The 25,077-nt window shown below is 42.3% G+C and overlaps 1 protein-coding gene across 1 annotated transcript; it reads right to left on the reverse strand.

Annotated features, from left to right (window-relative positions):
- Window positions 1–971: 971 nt before the first annotated feature.
- Slc16a1 (solute carrier family 16 member 1) lies at window positions 972–23,751 on the reverse strand. Its single transcript, XM_005076560.4, has 5 exons — window positions 23,599–23,751; window positions 11,551–11,810; window positions 6,977–7,120; window positions 4,642–5,487; window positions 972–2,852 (listed from the first exon to the last, which is right to left on the reverse strand). The coding sequence occupies exons 2-5, from the start codon at window positions 11,765–11,767 to the stop codon at window positions 2,575–2,577; spliced, it is 1,485 nt and encodes a 494-aa protein (XP_005076617.1). The 5' UTR covers window positions 11,768–11,810; window positions 23,599–23,751; the 3' UTR covers window positions 972–2,574.
- Window positions 23,752–25,077: the final 1,326 nt, after the last annotated feature.

Consider the following 25,077-nt stretch of genomic DNA (forward strand, 5'->3'; position numbering starts at 1 on the left):
TACAGTGTCATCCTGTGCAATGTGGTTTACAGTATGATTTTCCCTCTCTATTATATGTGATGGTTCATGTTTATATTCACGTCTTATCAAACAGCCAATATGACCATGTGAACTGAAATAAAACTCCAAATGAAGTCAACATCAAAAGGAGTAATGGACAAGAATCAGAGAGCCTACTGCCCCCAGAACTCATTTATAGCACAGCTGATGAGCCAATAAATACACAGGGAACCAATGAGGAAGTGACAGAGGAGGGCTGTGCTAATTGTCACACAGGCTTTGCTAACACCAATATTATGTTATAGCCCAGTGACAGAACAACTGAATAGTTAGCAAATAGTTTAGTTGCAAGTTCCAGTTTTATAGCAGCTCTGGCCTTTGACTATCAACTCAGAACCCCTTTCTGAAGGGTGACAATGAGTGTGCATCACAAATAAAGCCTGGGTTTCAACCCCGAGCACATGCAGCACACCCATCCTACAACTGCAGCTGCAGCATCTGAGATAGTACAGACATGGCTTCAAATTCCGCCACCGACAGAACCTTTTCCCCCCACTTATTTATTTATTGTTTTTCTGAGACAGGGTTTCTGTGTGGCTTTGGAGCCTGTTAAATTCCACCATTGATAGAAACTTTCATTTTCTTTTTTCATTCATTTATCTATTTATTTTTGGTTTTTTGAGACAGGGTTTCTGTGTGGCGTGGCTTTGGAGCCTGTCCTGGAACTCACTCTGTAGACCAGGCTGGCCTTAAACTCAGAGATGCACCTGCCTCTGCTTCTCAAGTACTGGAATTAAAGGCATATGCTACCACAGGGGGTTAAAAAAGGCTCATTGAGGTTCAACATAGCTTCAGTGAAGACAACGTAGAGTCCAAACTGGAATGATGTCTATCAAAACCCTTAAGGTTTCCTCTCTAATAAAAATGAAGACACAATATGTCTCTTAAATAAATGTGGGAGAACTGTTTTCTAAAAATAAAATAAATGTTTTATTTGGAAAAGTCAGCTTCTTACAAGGTTTTAAATGGATATTTTCACCCTGTCAATTACAATGGTATTTTAAATGCATTGAGTACAATTCAGTGGTATATATCTTTTCTGCCTCTATTTAGAAGTATTTTAAAAAATACTACAATTCCAAACCAGCCCATCCTTCCTCCCAGCTTTCCACTGAACCCATTTTCTACACTTCAGGTAAGTGAAAAGGGTCATGAAAGCTAAGGTTTGTGGAGGTAAGGCTATGTCCAATAATTCTAAGCATGATATAAGTTTCTCTTTAAGCCTTGGTGTATGTGGCAGGGAGGTGGGTACTTACTGAAATCAAGTGAACTCAGCAAACTCCCTCCCTATTTTATCTTTATTGGCTTCCCTGGGGCCAAACTCTGGCCCTCTTGGTTTTGCAAATACTGAAAAACAATGTAAAAAACAAAACAGCACACACATTTAGTCCATACTGAATATCTCACATACAGCTCTAAACTAGAATATAAATGGAACTATCAAAAATCAAAGAGCAGAGGTCTTGGGGTTAAGGAGGATTCCAGGGTGCTGGTGGGATATGGCTCAGTGGTATAGCATGTGCTTAGCATGCTTGTGGCCCTGGGTTCAATCCTCAGAACCACCAAGCCCCCCAAAACCCACACATACTCAAAGATTACAAGAGTTTCATACTATAACTAGGGTTTTGGAAAACTAAGCTGAATTCAGCAGATGCCTGAAATACCTGTCTATATTAAATCAGACTGTGTTGAATGTTTTATAGATTTTAATACTAACTTTTTTGCAGTAGATTTCAAAAATGGCAATGACCTCTGACCACTTAATGTCTCTGAACAGGAGCAAAAGTAGCAATTTAGTGACAACATTTTAGCACTAGGCTTGCAGTTAAGCATCTGAGAAGTACCCAGCAGGTGACAGACAGACTGTGGCTACAACAGCCAAGATGTTTCCAGAATTTCATGCTTTAAATTTCTTAAATATATACCTAGCAGGCACCTACGCCAGGCAACTAACTATGATACTAGAAAAATACTTTAGTCAGTATTTTATAAACCTCCAACTTTTAACTAATATTTCTATTCATAAATGTTCCAGTAACAATTTCTGACAAAGCATTACAAACAACAAAACAAGATTAAGGTTAGGATTACCTTAAGCAAGTTAGTTGTTATTTTTCCTTTTAAAACATTTAAAATAGATGAATTCAGCAGAATGATTTTAAAAGTTAAGGCTCTCTAAAGAGTTCTAAAACTAAAACTTAAGGCACATATTATAATCTTCATGACACTGTTAAAAGCTAAGATTAAAACAAAACAAAACAAATCCCTACTTCTTTCCCATATCCTTTTCCAACCACTCCCTACCTAAAGCATAGTAAAATTTAAATTCCGGCATTGGTAAGGAGTGAACAAAAACAAAAACAAAACAAAACAAAACAAAAATCCACCAATGAACACCTGGTAGGTTTTCCACACAAATGTCCACTGTCTGCATTGAGCACCACTGGTAGACTAGAGGCCAGCAGAATGGTTTCAGATGTCTTGGGTCACACACTGCTCTATTCATGCTTCAGTTCAGACGGGACTCTCCTCCTCTGCGGGGTCTCCGGAGCTATTCTGCTGCGGGGACTGTGTTTCTTTTGTGACTTCCTTTGGCTTCTCATCAACATCAGTGCTGGTCTCTTCCTCTTTACCTTCTTCCTTTTTCTGCTTCTCCTCTGCTTTCTGTTCTTTGGCCACAAGTCGATAGTTGATGCCCATGCCAATGAAGAGATAGATACCTGCGATGATGAGGATCACGCCACAAGCCCAGTATGTGTATTTGTAGTCTCCATACATGTCATTGAGGCGACCTAAAGATGCAGAAGACAAGGCTACATGAGTAAGAGCAAACAAGGACACCTCTCTCAAAAGTGTAAAGATCCTCTCAGAAAGAAGCCAAACCAACCATTAAAGAACCCATAACACATGAGCACAAAAATGAATTGCTAAGGTTTCTATTTACAGTGTCTCTGACTTTGACTGGCCATGTATTTTCTATTTTCTAATTGGAAACAATTAACTCTTGGCAAATCTGAATGGGAGGATGGGGATTATAACCCATTTTCGTAATACACAATGAAAAACTAATTCAAAGGAAGTTTGAGAGTGTCCAAGGCCACACAGAGCAACGCCAGTCACCAAGGCCAACATGCTTTATCAGCACTTCTGGAGAACACTTGCTCTGTAGCCAACACCACTCTCTCAGCACCAAATCCCCAATGTATCTTCCAGCAGTTACAGAAATTCAAGTACAGTGATGTTAAGTAACTTCTTCAAGGTCACAAGGCTAGTAAGGGAACAGAGCCTGAGCTGGGGCCTGCACAGCTACCTCTGTGCTACAGGAAGCCTCTCTACTGTTTTGAGATCAATCAATTTGAAAAATGGCATAATATCCTCTCCCAAAAGTTTGTGATGTCTGATGTTAAAGAAACCTAGCCACCAGACAAATGTGAATGGAACTCCATAATAGGGCTAACTATTATATAAACCAACATGAGCTACAGGGAGGGCTGTGGACACTAGTGAGTGGGTGAGGAATGCTGCTTCCCCTGAAGTATCACCTGGGGCTGAGATAGAGAAGACAGAGCTGTCAAGAACAAGAGGGTGGAGAGGACCCGGGCAGAACAGCCAGTGCAAAGGCACAGGGTGTGAGCAGGAAAGCAAGGGCTGGGTCCTGGAGCAGAGAGCAAGAGGTCAAAGGCAGGAAGCAAGGTTGGAGAGACAGGTAGGGCTAAGCTCTGCAACCATGAAAGCCACATTAGGGAACGGGACACTGTTTGTGGAAGGGTGGCAGTCATGATATAGAAAGGGGGCAGATTAGAAAGTGGGAGATGAAAACTGACATGATTTAGCAGTCCCCTGGGGAGATCTGGAAAGGAGCACTATTTAAAGCCATCAGTAAGTTTGGTGGCACCTGCCTATAATCCCATCACTTGAGGGGAGGACATGGACAGGCTATATAACAAGTTTAAAGTCAATTAGGTTGAGTAAGATCCTATCTCCAAAATAAATAAATCACCATGAACACCTAAAAGGAGCTGAAACATATGTGGCAATAGTTATTTGAGAGGATCTTGTTGTGTAGGTCAGTGATGGATCTTGAAGTCACAATCAACCTGCCTCAACTTCCAAGCACTGGAATAACAGATGTACACCATCAGTCCAACAATGGATTTAAAAGATAAAGAATTCAAAGCCTTTAATACAAGCACTTGGGAAGGAGAGGCAGGCCTGGTCTACAGAGTGAGTTTCAGGGCAGCCAATACTACAGAGAAACCTCTTTGAAAAAAACAAAAAAACAAACAAACAAACAAACAAAAAAACCAAAGGTGTTCAGTGACCTGAGTTCTCAAATTATATAATGATTCATATGCTAATGCAATTGAGCCAAATTATCTCACTTCCTAAAGCTTTTGACTTTCCAAGATACACACAGTGGTTAGGACAATCGCCCATGTAATTTGATCTTATGAAAGAGCTACTCTTCTGCCCCACTACTACTAAAACACACTATTATTAAAATGCATTCTCCATTTGTGCTTTCCACATGTTACTTTTATAGCCCGAACAGGACTAAAAATGTAGGGAGATATACTATACCTAAAAGTGGTGGCCCCAGGAGGACAGGACAGCATTCTACAATGGTCACCAAGCCCACAGCGCTGGAGAACCTTTGAGGACCAACGAGGTCCATCAGTGTTTCAAATAATACGGAGCTGAGCCAACCAAAGGCAAATCCAAAGACTCCTGCGTAGATACAGAACCCAACGTAGCTTGTAGACAAAGGCGCTAGCAAATGGCACACTCCATTTGCAATCACAGAAGCAGCAAAGAAGTACTGGATCCGAGGTCTGATCCACTTGGTGTTGGCTGCAAGTCCCATGGAAGGTCTGGCTACCATATCAACAAAAGCCAGAATGGAAAGGAGGAAGGCTGACTTCTCACTGGAGTAATGCTGACTCTTACCATAATTACTAAGAAAGACCAAAGGGGTAAAGAGTCCAAAAAACATGACTACATTCCCAGACAGGTACAGCAAAAAGCCTCTGTGGGTAAACAACGACAGGTCCAGGAACTTATTAACTGTCTGTAAGATTGATCGTTTTTCTCCTTTGGGGCTTCCTCCCATGAGATCTGTGTTTGCATCAGATTTTCCAGCTTCCTGAAGAGATTCTTTGGACGTTAGTTTTTCTATCTTGCTGGGCTTAGGCCCTATTGGCCGCATCAGGGATCCTGCTACACAACAGTTTAGTAGGAGGCCCCCAAGAATCAGGAAGCTTCCTCTCCAGCCAAAAATACCAAAGAAAGCCTGATTAAGTGGAGCCAGGGTAGACAGGAACACAGGGCTGCCTGCCATGGCTAATCCATTGGCCAATGGTCGCTTCTTGTAGAAATATTTGCCAATCATGGTCAGAGCTGGGTTCAAGTTGAAAGCAAGCCCGAGACCTAGGAAAGGAACAAAGAAAACACTGTCATAAATAGAAGTATCTTTGGAGTTACTTACCAAGCAAAGACATAGAGTGAGGTGAAAAGATGGCTCAGTGGCTAAGGGCATGCACTGCTCTTGTAGAGGAACTGGGTTGGATTCCCAGCATCTATACTGGGAAGCTCACAATCACCTTTGACTCCAGTTCCAGGGAATCTGATGCATGTGACCTAGCTAAACCTGTCTCCTTGATCCAGCTATATACAACATAAATCCTGTCTCATTGATTCAGCTGTGTACAACTAACCCCAAGCCTCCTTGTTCAACTGATAACCATGCTGAGCTTCTCAGAGTTGCCCATCTCAGCTTTCCTCTGTATGTGTTTGTCCTTTCTTCATTCCTTCAATGCCCCAATCAGATCAATCCCTGAAGTTGGGCTGGACATAGCAAATTTTGTTCTGCCTCAAATATTGAATGACATGAAAAGCTATTCATTATACAATTAACAGAAAGAAAATGATGATAAAATAAAACATCATCTTTCTTGGTCTAAACAAACAAAAAGGTTACATTTGTACTGAAGAAACAGTATACATTTGAATATCAAAATATTCATTTTCTTTTGCTCTTTTGGTTCTTCAAGATAGGATTTCCGTGTGTATCCCTGGTTGTCCTAGAATGTAGGCTAATCAAGAATACTCTTTACCTTCAGAAGTATTACCTGCATAGCACACTCTTTCAATAAAAGCCTATTCCCACCTGGTCGTGGTTGGACACACCTTTAATCCTAGCACTCAGGAGGCAGAGACAGGTGGATCTGAGTTCAAGATCAGCCTGGTCTACAGAGCGAGTTCCAGAATAGCCAGGGCTACACAGAGTAACCCAGTTTTGAAAAACTTTAAAAACAAAAACTCTACTCCTCTTGGGAAAAAGAAAGCAAGGAGAGAACCATGAATCATGGCATGAATTAATCTCACCCTGTCTATTCTTTTTCTGGTTTTGAGATGGGGCTTTCTGTGTAGACTTGGCTGTCCCCAAATTCACAGAAATCTGCCTGCCTCTGTCTTTTGTAGTGCTGGGACTAAATAAAGGTGTATACACCACCCTGTCCTGCTACCATTATCTCACAATTAAATTAAAATTAACAACCACATGCTGTATGGCAATAATTTATTCAAAAAACAAAACAAAACAAAAAAACAACTTTAGAGCCAGATTGGTCTACAAAGCAAGGTTCAGGACAGCTAGGATAGTTACACAGAAACCCTTTCTCGAAAAACCAACCAAATAAGTAATAATCTGTGTGTGTGTGCAAGCCATGAAGTGAGAGTGGAGGGCCACCCCTTGTGGAGCTGGTTCATTCCTTACACCATGTGGGTCCAGGGAACACCCAGGCTCTTCCTTTACCCAGGAAGCCATCTTACTCAGTTAATCAGCAGCTCTCTAAAATGACAAGTGTATTATCAAATAGTGACAATAAATATATGAAGTTAATCAGTAGCCACTCACCTCCAATGACACCAATGCACAAGTAAAGTTCCTGCACTGTGTTACAGAAAGAAGCTGCAATCAAGCCACAACCGGACAAGCAGCCACCAGCGATCATTACTGGACGGCTGCCATATTTATTCACCAGGATACTGCTGATAGGACCTAAGAGGAAATTAAAAAATGGAGTAATATAAGCTCTCATATACAAGAAAAGACAAACAAGGAAAAAAATTTCCTATATATCTAGCTGTCTGAGGTACTGAGTTGAGCATATTAAAATGACTTGGTTCTAACCCTGAATGGCCCCAACGTGAAGATATGCTTAAGGAGGATGGGTATAGTAGCTACGGATGCAACTGCAATGGCAAGCAGTACCTCTGTGGTTACAGAAGTATGGAGACAGACAGGACAACCAGTCATTCTCATCTACATAGCAAGTTCAAGGCCAGACTAGGCTATGAGTCCCTGCCTCAAAACCCAAAAGGAGTAAAAATAAAGCTTACAGGAGATCACGTCAGGTAACAGCCAATATGAGGGGACAGGGATGAAATGATAGGCTAACTACCAGAACAGATTAAACAGTATTTTAAAACTGTCATGTTTAAGTATTGGAGAAACATAAGCTATCACACATGCTGGGTAGGGACTCTATCATTAAGTCACACCCCCAGTCCTAACACAATTCTTTCTTTCTTTTTTTTTTGTTCTTTCGAGACAGGGTTTCTCTGTGGCTTTGGAGGCTGTCCTGGAACTAACTCTGTAGACCAGGCTGGTTTCGAACTCAGAGTTCTACCTGCCTCTGCCTCCTGAGTGCTGGGATTAAAGGCATACGCCACCAAAGCCCAGTTGACACAATTCTTAATAAAACTAATGATGTCTATCTTCCCACAGTTCATATGCCTGATTATTGCATTTTATGCTGTTGTGTGAGGCATGGTTCCTTCAAACTTTGCCATGTGTTGGTGTTTTGCTTATCTTATGTAAACTGCAACAAAAAGAAGCTATAATTTTTGCTGATTATAAAATAATGGTATTCAATTTCATTTATAATTATAAAAGCACTTGAGTTTCACACTTAATAGGCAAGAAATAGAAAGAATGACTGCAGGATACTGTAACTTGCCTGCTTACAGCAGATGACTGCAAATAAGCAAGGCTCTGGTTCCATCCTTACATGTAGGGGGAAAAATTCTTGTTAGAACTCAACCCAAAAGCAAGAGTATTGACAGCCAGGAACTTTAGGAAATAAGTAGGCCAGAGTCTCATGAATCTACTAAGTATCTTTATGAAAGGGGCCCGAGGGAACATATCTTCCCTTCTGCCACGTGAGGCAGCTGGAAGGCACTGGTTACAAAGAACAGACCCTTAGAGGCCCTAATGAAAAGAGCCATCATGAAGTCACAGGTCATTTGAAAACTTTCAAGTTTACAGTTTATATAGGATGGAAATACGGAACACTGACATAATATCTGTATAATACTTTCATATGAATCACTCATGAGGTTTTATATAAATATTTTGCCATACTGTTGTTCTATGAAGTTTAAGTTAGAGTTATCAGTTTTTGTTTGTTTGTTTTTCCGAGGCAGGGTTTCTCTGTATTGTTTTGGAGACTGTCCTGGAACTCACTCTGTAGACCGTGTGCCACCAATGCCCGGCGGAGTTATCAGTTTTATAGTATTAAAATATCAAAAAAGGGAAAAACAGAAGCACTAAGATCTTTTCTATTTGGCCAGGTATGGTAGCTCATACCTTTAATCCCAGTCTTTGGGAGGCAGGCATGTCTGTGACTTTAAGATTAGCCTGGTCTACACAGCTATAGAGTCCCTGCTTTGACAAGCAGACAAAAAAACAGGAATGCACAGGTTAAAGGACTAACAGTTGTAAATAAAGTAATGAAAATTCTTAGGGGTATGGGATTTAGAAACCAATTGAACAAAATAACCCATTTCATAAGAATCCTGCCAAAGTTCATGACAAGCAATCTGTCTTTCAGTTATTTCAGAAAAGAATGGTCCTAATTAACTATCGGGCTTTGGTGGCACACACCTTTAATCCCAGCACTCAGGATGCAGAGGCAGGCAGATAGCTGTGAGTTCGAGACCAGCCTGGTCTACAAGAGCTAGTTCCAGGACAACCTCCAAAAGCCACAGAGAAACCCTGTCTACACACACACACACACACACACACACACACACACACACACACACACACGAGCAGTTAATAGGCTCACTGTCACATGAACTTAGAGAAACGTAACTGGGTGAGAACAAAGAAGGAACCATCCCAAAGGAAGGCATCATGTGCAATTAGTGCAATTGACATGGACTTTTGAGAAAATGCAAGCAACACCCAAGCTCTGGTTGCTAAGAACAACATATGAATGACACTCGGGCTTGCAGTTTGCTTTAGCATGCAAAGCACTGGTGTGCTCTGGATGTTTATACCAATTTTTTTTTGGCTGCCATAATCAAAATCTGCTTATAGCCATCCTGGAAGATTCGAATCCAAGCCCTAAAGACTATTGTCCATTGAAAACCATAATGTCTGAGACCAGAGGGATGGCTATGTGGCTAAGAGCACTTGCTGCTCTTTTAGAAGACCGGAGTTCCATTCCCAGCACCCACATTAGGCAGCTTAACAACTATCCACATCTCCAACTTCCAAGGGATCCAATACTGTCTTCTGGTCTCTGAGGCCACTACACTCATATGCACAAAATCAGAGACACAAACACACAAATAAAAATGAAAATCTTAAAGTAACATAATTTAGCTCTGAAAATTTATCTTAAAACATAGTTAAGTAGTCCAAACAGATCTGTGCTAACAATGTTAAAGACAAGAGTGAAACCGGTCTTTAAGAGGCAAGGGCAGGCCGGGCGTTGGTGGCGCACGCCTTTAATCCCAGCACTTGGGAGGCAGAGGCAGGTGGATCTCTGTGAGTTCGAGGCTGGACTGGACCAACAGCCTCCAAAACAATACAGAGAAACCCTGTCTCGAAAAACCAAAAAAAAAAAAAAAAAAAAAAAAAAAAAAAAGAGGCAAGGGCAGGAGGATCTGAGCCTAGCCAGGTTACTCTGAAGGCTCTAGGCAGCTAGAACTGCACAGAGACACTGTCTCAAAAAATTGACCAACCAAGAAAGAATGAGGGAGGACTGTTAGAGAGAGCACAGCTTGGTGAGAGCACTGGCTTCTTTTTGAGATCCTGAGTTTGGTTCTTAGCACCAATGGCAGCTTAGAGTCAACTGTAACTCCGGTCCAAGAGGATCTGAAGTCCTCTTCTGGCCTCCATGGAGGCATTCACATGATACACAGGCAAACGCAGGAAACACACACAGACACACACACACACTTAAAAAAATTCTTTTTAAGACAAAAAATATATATACAGGAGGAAAATTGAGGTCTTCAGAATTCTACTCCTGTCCATTTATTCCTCTTCAAATCTACCAACTTAATTATGTTTAATTAAATTATGACTTCAACTACACAGTGCTGTTTTGTGGGCTTATTACATCAAAAAGAACACCAGATGTTGTGTTCTCTATCATTCACAACATGAAGCCAGAGCTGAATGTACCCAAGAGACTTAGTAAGGACTGCTGAAGCTGCTACCAACTAAGTTATTCACCATTGAAATGTAGAATAGAATCTTTGTGTTGGCTGTTAAAGAGCTCCACGTGAATATAATCCAAGACACTAAACTGTTATTTTGCTCCAGAATGTCTACAAAACAACCTTAAATCTTATGGTAGATTTAACTTTAATGCTTAATTGTGGTTTGATGTTTCCAGGCAAAATATACAGTGTTTTCAACAAGCAATTTAGTTTCTACATAGCCTCCACACCATGCCAAAAAGTAAACAAAAGGGGGAAATGATAAAATTCAAGTTTAAGTATAGCCAAAATGCTTTTAGAACTCATATTATATCATAGGAACAAGGGAAGATTTTATTCAGCTTTGTTTTTGTTTTTTTTGGTGTGTGAGCACCTGTACATGTATATATGCCAGCCAATAGGGTGTCAGTTGTCTTCACCTCTTTGTGCCTGTGGGACAAGCCCAGTCCTTATAGATTTTACTTACCCGAGACTTTGAACTATACTATTCCGGACACTTGAGTAACTTTTTAAAATCTTGCAACTCAATATTTAAAGATGCTTACTTTTCAAGTGTCTGCTAGAGAGCACAAGAGGAACAAGGTTCACACGTCAAGCTCCTTATACTTTCATTTCTCTTCCAATATAATGGGATGAAGGGAGTAAGGGTTGCCAGCATTATCAGGGTGGAAAGCCTGCTCCTCAGTAAGCACAGCTTCAACATGCCTGCCTCACAGAGTAAGATATTAAAACATACATACTCAGCGCTCAGGAAGCAGAGGCACAAGCAGGTAGAGCTCTGAGTTTGAGGTCAGCCTAGTCTACAGAGTGAGTTCCAGGACATCCAGGGCTACACAGAGAAACCCTGTCTTGAAAACCAAAAACAACAACAAAAAAACAAAAACAAAAACAAACAAACAAACAAACAAAAAACAGACAGTAGACTCTGGCTGCCTAACCTAAGTTAAAGAACAGGCCATTGTGAGTACTCACCTCCAGCATACATGACAGCCAACATGATGGATGATATCCATGACACTTCACTGGTAGTAGCATTGAATATACCTTCAATTTCTTTAAAGAAGACTGTGATGGATTTGGGAAATGCATATGAGAAGCCAATAGAAATAAAAGCTCCAACTACCACTGCCCACCCCCAGCCTCCATCTGGGGGGGTATATCCGACCGGTCCTCCAATTGCAGGTGGCATTTTAAGTGTAGATGAATCCCAAAATGCAGTGCAAATCTAGTATCTGAAGGATATAAAATGGGAAAAAAATGTCAGCAACAAAACAGCCTCCACAAATCCTTTTTCTGCAATAACAGACATATTTGCTTGGCTCTTGACACAGAGCCACACTGAATGCCTTTTAACCATCTGACAAAGGAAATATCTTGTTGGGTTTTGTTGTTTTAGGTCAGGGAAGGGTATATACTGAGATCCTGTCACTCCCACAATTCCAATGGACCTACTCTTACTTAAGTCTTCTGTTTTTGGTTTCCAATCTTTTGTTTGTGTGTGTGTTTTATGGCTCTTTAGCAATATTGGGCAATAAACATTTAACCAATTCACTCTACGGAAAATAAACACCACATACTCTAAAATGGCTATTTCCTATAACCAAGCAAGTAAAACAGATTTCAGTTGAAGTAAATGTGCAGATACCCATCCCCATCAGTGTGACAACCACCCTAACTCTAACTAGGAAAACAGAAAAGACAGTTTGAACTGCCCATGCGGAGTAAGGTTAGTGGCCCTTCCAGTATCTTTTTTTAAAATATTGGTTGCCTTGAGTGATGATTGCACATTCAGTCCAGGCTGACTTCAAACTCTTACATGGCTGAAGCTGGCCTCAAACTCCCTGATTCTGGGTCTATCTTACAAGTGCTGGAATTATAGGATTATTTTCTACACTCAGTTGTTACCAGTATCCACAGTAAATTTCACTAACATTCTCACACAACTTGCTCATAGTTGTACCCCCATTCCCTTGTCAGCCAGTCCCCTTCTTTCCAAGTATAACATTTTTCCAAATAACAACTAAAAAGATGATTTCCATTCTACTTCCATGTTTTTTCTTTTCTTTTCTTTAAGATTTCTTTATTTATCTGGCTCTGCTTGGATGCCAGAAGAGGGTACCAGATCTCATTACAGATGGTTGTGAGCCACCATGGGGTCACTCAGGACCTCTGGAAGAGCAGACAATGCTCTTAACCTCTGAGCATCTCTCCAGCCCCTACCTTCATGTTTTATGCACATATACATGTGTGTTAAGAATCCAGCTAAGAAGCTGGATGCTGGTGGTGCATGCCTTTAATCCCAGCATTGGGGAGGCAGATACAGGTGGATCTCTGTGAGTTCTACAAGAGCTAGTACCAGGACAGTCTCCAAAGTTACAGAGAAACCCTGTCTCGAAAAACAAACAAACAAACAAAGAATTCAGCTAAGAGAGAAAAACATGGGATTTGCTTTCCTCCCTTCTCTTTCCCCAAAGAGTTCTGGCCTATGCATTCACAAGTTTTCCCTTCCTTTAGGGCCCAAAAATTTTACTCCAGCCAGACATGGAGGAGTAAGCTGCACACACTTCTGTAATAGGGGTGGATTGAGAAAGACCTCAGGTACCTGTTCTTAGAAAATACCATTTTTACTTAAAAATCCTACCTAAATAAGCCTCTGGATTATTTTTTTTTTAAAAGAGAGAAAAAAAAAACCCAAAAAATAACCTAGAGGAAAAATCTTTGATGTAGGACATTTCACTCATGCCAGACAAAAACATTTTTACAAGCTAAAGTTTCTTAAAAATTGAGGCAGACCAGCCTGGTCTACAGAGTAAGTTCCAGGACAGCCAGGACTAGAGAGAAACCTTGTCTCAAAAACAAAACAACAAAATAAACAAACAAATTGTACTGGACTGAAAAATAAAAAGCTACTTAGCATCATGCTAGATATGCTATCGGGTTTAAATCTGCTAAGTATGGGTACTCCGGGTATCAATTCTTTTTTCTTCTAAGCATAAAAATTTTCCAAAGAACTACTGAAAAAGAGTAATTCATTTCAAGGAAGAGCATTTACATATACAGAATAACACCTACACATAGGGCAGAGCTGCTTAACACATCAAGCCCCGACTAGAACAGCAATACGTGCTGGACGTGGTGATTAAACTTTGTGCTTAGCTGCCAGCTAGGATCTGTCAATTAAAAGACAGTTCTAATTTTTAGTCACCAAGACTTACCTCATCAAGTTAATAATACCTTTTCTATGGTATCTAGATTTTCAACTTAAGTAACTTTAAGAAGATTTACAAGTAAACGAGTATCCAAAATAGTTCTTGGGGGGATCAAAAAAACCCAGAAACAGATTCAACACAAATTTTATCACAACCATTATGTTACAACTAACAAAAATTCTGATTAAAAAAATCCTGTCTTACACCAGCAGTTCTCTTCTATCCCCAAAGGAAATTCCAGGACTAGACCTGGAGTTTAGGAAAAGGGAAGACATATACTAAAAACGACAGAACAAGTTCTTAAGATTTTATTCTTACAGTGTGCAGTAGTCCCATCAGCTTGCATGTTACTGCCTTAAAAGTAGCAGGGGCTTAAAAAGCACGTGAAGGAGTGGCGGGAGGAAGTGCCTTCTAAGGACACAGAAGCCAAGCACAGTGGGGCTGCCAGAAGCACCAGCACACTCAGGAGGTGGAAGCTTGGGCTGTGACTGACCGACCATAAAAACAGCAACACCAAAAGCAGACACTAGGAAATAAGCTCTACATAACTACTTTCAAATGACCGTAGAAATAAGAGATTTTTTTTTATTGTTCTTTTCCAGATATGGTCTCACTATGTAGGTCTGGCTGTCCTGGAACTCATTGTGTAGACCATGCTGACCTTTAACTCCTAGAGATCCACCTGCCTAGGCCTAATTTCACACTGTTAATCCCAGAACTTAGAAGGCAGAGGCAAATGAATCGCTGAGGCCAGTTTGGTCTACATAGCGAGACCCTGCCTCACCCCACAAAAAGACACAACAAAATTATACCAGCGTGCTGGAAACATGGCTTAGTTGTTAAGAACACATACTGCTCTTGCAAAAAACCTGAGGTCAGTTGCCAACACCCACACTGGGTGGTTGGTTCATAAACACTAAACTATCCAGCTGAGGGCATCCACACTCACATCACACTCTCTCATACAGACTTGGGTTGGGGGGGTTATGAATGCATTTTAGTAAGCAAATCTAGAAAGCCAAAGTTATATTCCAGCTCCATGCCCTGGACTCTCCTCAGAGAGAAGTTATAAAAGCCCCAAGAAACAGTATTAATTTCCCTGTACTCTCCATACTAACATGTAAAATAAACCTAATTTCCATTTCCTAAGGGGACAACAGCCAGTTTGTGAATGTAAAAGATAAAGTATCCAGGGCTGAAGATGGCTCAATGATTAAGAGCACTGCTGCTCTTTCAGAGGACCAGGGTTCAATTCCCAGCACTCACATGGCAGCTTACAACTGTAACTCTTGTTCCAGACATGCAGGTAAAACACCAACGTACATAAAATAAAAATAAATTTTAAAAATTACTTTAAAAAAAGAAAGTATCTAAAGTTCAGTGTACATTGCTAAGCATAAACTAGTTTTAGGCTTCAAACTCAGGCACTCAAAGTCATAGAGCTGATTTGATGGAGAGAGAGAGAGAATTTGGCTGGAAATGAAATCTCAGTAGCAGAATGTATAATGTAACATGCACAGGGCCCTAGGTTTAGTTTCCAGTAGTTACTACTTCTCCCCCACCTCCCCAAGAAAGGTAGGGGGGCATCTATGAAAAGTAGAATTCTGGTGAACAGTAGATTAAATTCTGATTAAAAGTAGAGCTAATACAATACTCAGAAATATATAAAATGTACAATTTTCATACCACATAAACACCACAAAATGTAAACTTATCTCTACAAACTTTTACTTGCCTCTGCCTTCTGAATACAGGGATTAAAAGCACATGCCACCAAGCCCAGGTGATATTAATGGGACACTATTATTAATGGTTTAGCTACTAAGGAAAATATTATGTAGACTAATAAAAATTAAGACTACAATTACCATTTGATCTAACCATCACACCTCTGCATGTACACTTCTAAGAACAGGATTCTGGGGGTCAAAGATGTATCTGTACTTCTACATGCTTTGCAGTATTAGTCAAAAATAGGCAAGAAATGGGCTGGTGAGATGGCTCAGTGGGTAAAGGTACTTTCAAGAAAGTCTGGCCAACCCAGTTTGATCCCTGGAATCTTCAAGGGTAAGATGGTCTGTGACTTTCATATGAATGCTGTGGCACATAGGCCTGCACATACACATCATGCACACACCCATACAAATATTTTTTTTTTTTTGGTTTTTCGAGACAGGGTTTCCTTTGTGGCTTTGGAGGCTGTCCTGGAACTCGCTCTGTAGACCAGGCTGGCCTCGAACTCACAGAGATCCGCCTGCCTCTGCCTCCCGAGTGCTGGGATTAAAGGCGTGCGCCACCAACGCCCGGCTCCATACAAATAATTTAAAAATTAAAATAATCAAGACATAAAAACAATCTAAAGGTCTATTAATGCAGAAGAGTATTACTAAGCCTAAATAAAGAAAATCTGGTCATTTGTGACAATATGGATGGACCCCAAGGACATTAGCTGAATAAAATAAACCAGGCTCAGAAAAGGTAAATGCTGTACTCTATGTGTCAATTCAAGTGTGATACTGTTCTATCTTGTGTGTAGCTTTTTGTAGAGGGCTTACTGCTAAATGCATTGAACCCTAGGCAAGCACTCAACCACTGAACCACATGCCCAGTCTTTAAATAGCCTTCCTAATTGCTGGTGATATAAACTTTATACTATGTGGTCATTAAAATAATTACTGGGTCTTTTATTAGGAATATACAGTTTCTAAATAAGTACTTGATTTTCCTCAAATTAGAATAATTATTAAACCACTTGCTTCCCTTCTACTCAATTGAGATTTCTAGGTGACAGAGTGCTAATAGAGTAAGTACTAATATTATAATCACAAGAGGCTGATGTAAGGACGTGTTTCTAATCTGCAAGGATTTCAGACCTGAGGTTTAATGACCTCTTTAGAGGTTCTTCAGACTGAGAGGTTAAAGACAGGTTTGAATGAATTTTAAGTACATTTACTGATGTGAACCTACTGGGAAACAGGGCCAGAAAATCCAAGTCAAATTAAGATACCCATTTAATTGGTAGTCTAAGTATTCTGCCTGAATTTGTGAAAATCACTCTATGTGGCTGAAAATTTTCCTTAACCTGTGATATCATGATTATATACACATTATCAAATGACAACAAGATATATCTGCTGTATAGATTATGGTCTCTGGCTAGCTCACTCTCACAGGGGAGCAGAAGGAACAGAAGCAGGCACCCTTCCTATAAGGAGTGTCAGGTTCCTGTGGCAGTTTGGTAAAGCCTGTGCAATTCATCAGAATACACTTGAAAACTGGGTGTGGCAGGGCACACCTGTAATCCCAGTCTCAGGAGGCTGACGCAGGAGGATAGCCATAAATTTGAGGTCAGTATAATCTGCATAGTGAGTTGGAGACCTGAACCAATCCTTTAATACAAAACCAAACAAACAAAAACCACAAAAAAGTGATGGGATCAGCCAGGCATTGGTGGCTCACACCTTTAATCCCAGCACTCGGGAGGCAGAGGCAGGCAGATCTCTGTGAGTTCGAGGCCAGCCTGGTCTACAGAGTTCCAGGACAGGTTCCAAAACAATGCAGAGAAATCCTGTCTCAAAAAACCAAAAGAGTAAATGTACAAATGCATAAAATAAAATTCAAAAGTAGACTGTCAAAATATTTTATTTGGACATTTTGAGGTACTAGAATAACCACAGAAATTTTTTTTTCCGAAACAGGGTTTCAGGTCTCAAACTCAGAGATCCACCTGCCTCTCTGCCTCCCCAGTGCTGGGACTAAAGGCATGTGCCACCAGCACCCGGCTCAACCACAGTAATTTTAAATATGGTGGCAATTTCAGTGTGTGTCTAACAGCTAATGATAAAGTATATGAACTTTGCTGTTATTTCTAAGTCATGGGTACTGCTAACACATGGAGTCTACAACCATAGTTGAAATTCCAATAAATTAACAAACCTCCTGAATTCCACACACCTTGGAGATTAGTCCTGCAGACTGTGAGTTTAAATGATAGAACAGAAGGAAAAAAAAAAAACATAGGAAAACAGAAGAGAAATTAGGGAACAACATTGCTTTGGTTCTCAAAACCCAGTAACTGGGCTGACAAAATGACTCAGCAGGTAAAGGCACTGAGCCTGACACCCCAAGTTTGATGCTGAGGACCCACATTGCTAGAGTCAACTCTTACAAGTTGTCCTCTGTCCTCCATAGGAACGCCCAACACACACACACACACACACACACACACACACACACACACACACACACACACACACACACACACATCCTCCTTTCTCTCTAAAGAAATAAATTTAACCATTAAGAAAAGAAAACATAGCAGGGAGTGGTGGCATACCCTTTAATCCCAGCACTGGGGAGGCAGATGCAGACAGACCAGAGTTCAAGGCCAGCCTGGTCTACAGAACAAGTTCCAGGACAGCCAGGGCTACAATGAGAAACCCTGTCTTGGAAAACAAACAAACAAACAACAAAAAGAAAAAAAAAAAAAAAAAAGAGAAAACCTACCTTCAACTCAGTAACTAAGTTAAAAAAACCTTCACTCTCCAAGACAGTTTACAAACACAGCTGTATCATGTTTTCTTTTACAATTTTTTATTTCTTTAAAGAGACAGAATGTATGTGTGAAGGTGTGGACAAACTCCACAGAGGTCAGAGAACTGTCCAGAGTTGGGTTCTCTCCTGCCCCCTTGTGGACCCAGGAATCTAAGTCACCCGGTCAGGCCTGCAAAGAACTGCCTTACCAGCTGGCCCAAGTTCCTGTTCATGCAAATGTATACTGGGTTCAAGCAAAATGTTCCCCACAGGCTTATGTATTTGAACACTTAGTCAACAGCTGGTGGCACTGTTTTGAGAGACCAGGGTGGTCCTTTAGGAGGTGAGACCTAGCTGGAGGAAGTGGTTTTAGGGGCAGGCCTAGAGGGCTGTAATCCAGCTCTGCTTCCTGATTGGCCCAGAAGTGAGTCACTGCCACCAGTTTCCTGCTGCCATGCCTTCCCCACCATGATGTAATGCTCAAAACCTGAGCTGAAATAAAGCTATTCTAAGTTGCTTCTTGTCAGGTATCTGGTCACAACTATGAGCAAAATAACCAACACACACCCCCTGTATCCAAAATCCTCACACAGATACCCCTATAGGATTTATATAGGTAAAACAGAATCATGGCAAAGTCTTAATTTTCAATCATCCCTTATGCAATTTAGAATACCAGAACATTTTTAAGTTCTTTTCTCTGCAAAGGCTAAATCTGTCAAATCAAATGGACTATTATTGGTTCTAATTAGCAACAGGGTAGCATAAAATAAACAAAATGGATCCTGCATGTCTATTTATGGTCAGTGCTACCCTTCAAAAGCTTAGCTTTTGAAGCCCTTGTTACTGTGGTGAAGGTGAGCTCATTCTGTGACCATGTGAACTGAGAGCTTTGCACGATACCAGGACTCACTATAACACAGATCTACTGTAAGATCTATGACCTGTGACCCTTCATCATTCCCCCAAAAAGAAAAAAAATTAAATCAACAGGGAGGGAAAATGCCACTTTGTTAGATAAATTAAAAAGCATACAGAATTCTAAAGATTAGTTACAACAATATACTTCAGATGATTTAATTTACCAAGTGTGATGGTGTACATCTTTGATCTAGTCCTCAGGATACAGAGGCAGGTGGATTTCCAGATGCCAGACTGCTGTACATTAAACCCTAACTCAAAAAGACTTAATTCTACCCAGACAAATTAATAAGGCAGGGAAGTGGGAAACCATGAAAATGTGTGTTTACACATGCATGCAGGTGCATGTACCTGTGGAAGCCAGAGATCTGTCATGGTTTCTGAGACAAGGTCTCTCACTGTGCCTTGATCTTGCTCAGGTTAGGCAAGGTTGGAGAGCCTCAAGGATCTCAAGTTTCCATCTCTCTAGCATTAGGATTGGAAGTGTGCACCACTCCAGTTTGTTTTCATTTTGTTTTTTGAGATGGGCTCTCTGTATATAGCCCTGGCTGTCCTGAAACTCACTATGAAGAGCATGCTGGCTTCAAACTCACAGATCAGCCTTCCTCCACCTTCTGAGTGCTAGGATTAGAGGCTCTAAGAGAGGGTCTCAAACACACACATGCTGCACTGTGCTTTAGTGTCCCTTGTTTCAATCTACCTTTTAGTAAAGGTGTTCTGGCTAGTAAATTAAGGAGGAATGGTAAAAATTAAAGTACAATTAAATTACTGCCTTTTCAAACCACAGTGAAATAATAGAATAGGCTGTGAATACAGCAGAAAGAGGAAAAAAACCCATCAGCCTCCAAGTTGAAGTAGCAAAAATGAAACACACTTGATTTTTCCTAAACCTTTAAAGTCTGGGAAAGTCTTCAAATGAACTTCCAATTAGAGAAAATACAAAGGACAGCAGGACATACAAAACTAGGACATGTTAAAACTATGCCATGAAGATAAATTCACCAAAATCCCACATGGGGAAAACTAGAAGAAAAAGGGCCTGTTTCCTTCGAGTAAATTATCTAGACGAGGAACCAACAGATTTCACAGACATCAACTAAATATAACATATGACCTTGTTTGTCTTCTTGATCAAGAGAACCAATTATTCAATTTGGGAAAATCTGGATACTGATGGTTATTTTATGATACTAATTTTTTAAAGGTAGGATAATGTGATTATGGATTTCTGAAGACTACCCTCTAGATAACTATGGCTCAAGTTGGGTTTGATCCAAAGCATTGCAGAAACTGGGTGTGGTGGTGCAAACCTATAATCCCAGAGGCAGAAGGATCTGGAGTTCAAGGTCACCTTTGATACACAGTGAGTTCCAGACCAGCATGGGTTACACGAGAACCTAGATTTCAAAAATAATTTAATAAATTAAAAAAAATTTTTAGGCCAGGTGGTGATGGCACACACCTTTAATCCCAGCCCAGCACTCTGGAGGCAGAGGCAAGAGGATTTCAGTTCTAGGCTAGTCTGGTCTACAGAGCAAGTCAGTCCTGAAAAACCAATAATAACAAATAAAGAATTAAAATTTCCATACCCAACTGTAGAGAAGGGTAAGAGGAAAATAAATTTCAGCTTCACCAATAAAAAGACAAGAGGGCAGAAATAGCTTTGAATTTTATCTATAAGTTTTAAAAGTTGGGCAGTTCTGGTGTAGTCACACTACCTCAGGATTCCCACTGGTTAAAATGAAAATAAACCTTGTATTTGCTCCAGCTAGCAACCTGAGCCACATCCTGAACTCCACTCACCACCTAGTCCCTACCCAAAACCAATTGTCTCCCTTGATGATTCCCACTAGGTATTCCCATATTGTCACACTCTAAGAACTCCCTTTTAGCCCTCTTTCCCCGGTATCCAGAATGATATTCCCAAAACACAGATCTGCTTAGTCACATCCTTAAACAGCTTTCAAACAACTTCTAAAGTACAATTCCAACCTGTTCAGTCTCTTCCCGAGTCCTAAAATGACTGATACCTCTATCCCTCTCATTCTTTCTGATCTTTCTCTTCTGTAGTTTTTGGTGAAATTCAGCTTCTTCATAGCCCTCAGCACTGTCTCCACTACTGTCTGAAATGACCTTTCAACCTATCACCACCTCTGTACAACTAACTCCCAACTCCTTTGTCAAACCTCAGATTAAATAGTATTTCCTCAGAGAAACATATCCAGTGTTTCCTTAAATTGAGCATCTTCTTCTACTTACTTATACAATTTGGTATTTGTCCCCATGGTAACTTACACTTTCCCTAAAACTCAGTAACTGCTGAATACTTTATCTGCTGTCCAGCTAGACTACAAACCCCAAGGGTAAGAATCCATACACTGCTGAACCCTAAATTTTTCTATTCACAACTTTGTTTTCCTTGTGTTCCAAGTATATATTCCCAGTCCTCACGGGTAACAAGAACAGTAGGCATTATACAGGGATCTGGACCTCAAATGGAATACAAATACATAATAGGAAGTAAACTGGAACGCAATGGGAATGAAGGGTTTAAGAAACTGGGAAAATATTAATCTAATACTATTTTTTGGCCTAAGTTTATAGGTATCCATAATCACACCTCTCGGACATACCCCTCTTAATGTGTTCAGGATTATGTAAATCTACAGCTAAATCTTTAAAACGCTCAAAATGCTCCTCAAACTAAGAACTCGCATATTTAACAAGGTCAGTGTAATTTGATAAGCCAACAGTACCTACTTAAACCCACAATGAAATTACTGAGATACATTCAATTAAAAAAAATTAATCCTGGGCTGGGGATGGCAGCACACACCAGAGATACAGAGAAACTCTGTCTCTACCCGCCCCCCACACCAAAATTAAGCAGATAAATAATCTTGCAATTACAGTCTGAAAGACTTGGAATACTGGTCATTTCTCATGGTAACTGGAAGGTAAAATTGTAAAACTTGGATTTTTTTCTATTTTTGAGAAGGGTCCAACTATGTAAAGCTTATACCTTCTGCCTGTACACCTTGGATTTAATTTATGAGAGACTAAGGCCACAAAGTGAGACTTACCTTTCACACATACATCGCCAAACACTTGGATTTAGGAGCACCACTTAGCAACTAACTAAAATAAGTAAAACCGAGATTGTCTCTCTTACCTTGAATAGTTGGCAGCTGAGATTAAAAAAAAAAAAAAGCACCCCTGCTTGATTTAGTTCCTATCCACCCTTGTCCAAACTCTCGTACAATTACTAATCTCACACGTGAGCGTGTATTCATTTTGTTACAAAACCAGAAATTTTTTTTCAATGCTGGCGGTCAAACTTTGGGGCCTCAGGCATGGCAGGCCAGGCTGGTACTCACTCTACACACACCTCCAGCCTATGTCAAATAATGCCTGAAGATTTGAAAATTAGTTATGATTAATTAAAAAAAAACAGTAGCTTGTCACTGTGTAACTACTGGCTGGAGACGCCCGGCTTACAATGAGCCACTGGAAAAAGGGAAAAGACTGAAGTAGTAACACGTGCGTTTCCTGGTTGAGTGATCAGAAACTAGTTTTCGCAACTGCTGGTTGCACCAAATACGCCACCATAAAGAAAGGCTAAAACGCACTCGGAAAAAGGATGTACTTGGCACAGAAAGCGAGCATCCACCCAAATGTAACGCTATTTGAGTCTTCTCTCCAGGGATGCCTTGAGACCCCAGTGGCCGCCAGCAGACGCACCGAAGCCACAGGTTGGACCTCAAAGAGCCCCTATCCCAACCTCCCGCCCCTTCCTCAAGGTTCACTCGAACCCGGCAGTCTCGTTAGGGCGGCCGGTAAAGCAGCTCCTCACACCACTCTAGCAAGTCACCAGGTGGGACACGCATTGGCAGGCGGGGGAGGCTGGGCGGACATGCCACGAGTCCTAAATGACTCCCGCCCCAGTCCCTTCCCTCCGAGCAGAAGGCGGCAGGAGTGCACCACGTGAACCGGCCTCAGGTCGTCCCCCTTTCGACCTAAGCATCTCTCCAGGCAGCTACTGTAGACGGGAGTGGAAGCGTCTCCCACAAGGTCACCGGGCACCATGACCCGACTCCCGCAGCCCGGCGGCCACACCTGACCACGGGCCCGCGCGGTTCGGCCGGGAAGACACTGTACCCAGCGCCTTAAGGTCCCCTTCACCCACGCCACGTTCCGGGGCACGCGGCTCCACGCGCCCAGGATGCCCTCTGCCGGGCTGCCCCCCCTGACCCGGGGACCAAAGTCTCCGCGTGCCCGCCGGACTCCGCGACCCCACCAGGGCACCAAGGGCACCGCAGACTCCGTGCCGCGCTCTGCCCGCTCCGTCCCGACTAACCGTTATGCGTGTCTCGCGGCGCCCGGAGTGTGTGTGTGTGACGCGGCGGCGCGGGCCGCAGTTCCTCGGAGCCCGGGGTCCTGCTCGCGTCCCTTGCCGCCGCCGGGTTCGTTGGCTGCAGCACCCGCGCGGCCGACCAGTCACGTCGCAGCTCGCCACTTTGTCTGGCGGGGCAGGCGCGGCTGCCTTATAACCCGCGGGGGCCGGAGCATGCGCACAGGGGGTGGAGTCGGCCTTCCCGGCCGCCGCCCCCTCCCTGCCATACATACACCCTGCTCTGCATCTCGCGCCTCCACACGCCGTCGGCTGCGCGTGCCCGCTCGCCGGGCCGCGCGCACCGGCGCCCCCCTCCCCGCCACGTGACCCGGCGCGGGGCCCGGGAGACCGACCCCTCTCAGCCCTGGGCACTTTTCAGCGCTCTGAAGGGTAGCTGCATTTCGCGCGTGCCCGGGACGCCATCGCGGGCCTCACCCCTCAGGCTCTGCAGGAGGAGAGGGAAAAGCTGCCCTGAGGCCGACCCTGAGGTGCGGAGGATGATGGACAGGCGGAGTCGAGGGCGTGGGCAGCGTTTGAATGGACGACGGGTGCAGCTCCGACGCTGGTGGACTCCAGTGTGGGCCTGGAACCCGGGCTCGGAGACTCGGGGAAGTTGCTGGAATGCTCCGGGCCTGTTTCCTCCCGCTAAATTAGCAACTGTGGAGGCGTTAGGAAGTTTAATGTGCAATTTTACGCAAGTCTCTCGTCACAGAGCCTGACTTGTGGCTTTTGATGAACGCTGAGTTTAAGGACCAGTCGGTCAGAAGAGACTCGCCCTGGGGCAGAGGGTATGCACGTCGGAAACGCAGATGTGAGCATGCTCTCAGGCCAGACTTCTATGTACAATTTGAATTTTGGGGACGGGGTGGGATTATAGCTAGTGGAGTCGGGACCGTTGCATGCTAAGCACTGCACCGAAATTCACTTGTATGATCCTCAAACCCTGATGAGGTAGGTTCTGACTGAGAAGATTTTGTGAATGAGGAACCCCGGGCTACAAGAGGTTAACTGGCAGAAGTCGCCAAGCTAGGAAGTGGCCGGCATTTAAAATAAAAACTACTGAGCCTGATGTGTCACAAGAGCCATTTTTAGTCTTGACTAACCCCAGACACGGAAATATGTTGAAGTGGTAAATTAGTATTTTTGAGGGGGGAGGGGTAGGTTTCAAGACAGAGTTTCTCTGTGTAGCCCTGGCTGTGCTGGAACCCTGTAGACCAGGCTGGCCTCGAACTCAAGAGAGCCTCCTGCCTCTGCCTCCCGAGTGCTGGCATTAAATGCATGCGCCAACACACCCGGTGAGGAAAATTTTTAAAGAGGGCTGGCCTCCAGTCTTCCTAGACTCTTATGCACGCCGGAGCCCTGCCTTCCTCCTCCAGCCTCTCCTCGCCTACACAGTTTTCCCAGCTCTCTGAACCAGGCCCTATAGTGTCTGTGGATGAAGAA

Source organism: Mesocricetus auratus, unplaced genomic scaffold, assembly GCF_017639785.1.
Source record: "Mesocricetus auratus isolate SY011 unplaced genomic scaffold, BCM_Maur_2.0 Super-Scaffold_100009, whole genome shotgun sequence".
In the NCBI taxonomy this organism is placed as follows: Eukaryota; Metazoa; Chordata; class Mammalia; order Rodentia; family Cricetidae; genus Mesocricetus; species Mesocricetus auratus.

Excerpts from the sequence above, each read along its gene's own strand:
- Slc16a1 (XM_005076560.4), bottom strand. The coding sequence starts at position 11,767 with ATGCCACCTGCAATTGGAGGACCGGTCGGATATACCCCCCCAGATGGA. Across the intron at positions 7,121-11,550 it reads GGCTGTCATGTATGCTGGAG|GTCCTATCAGCAGTATCCTG; the intron begins GTGAGTACTCAC and ends ATTTCCTCTTAG. Across the intron at positions 2,853-4,641 it reads CCTGGGGCCACCACTTTTAG|GTCGCCTCAATGACATGTAT; the intron begins GTATAGTATATC and ends CTGCATCTTTAG.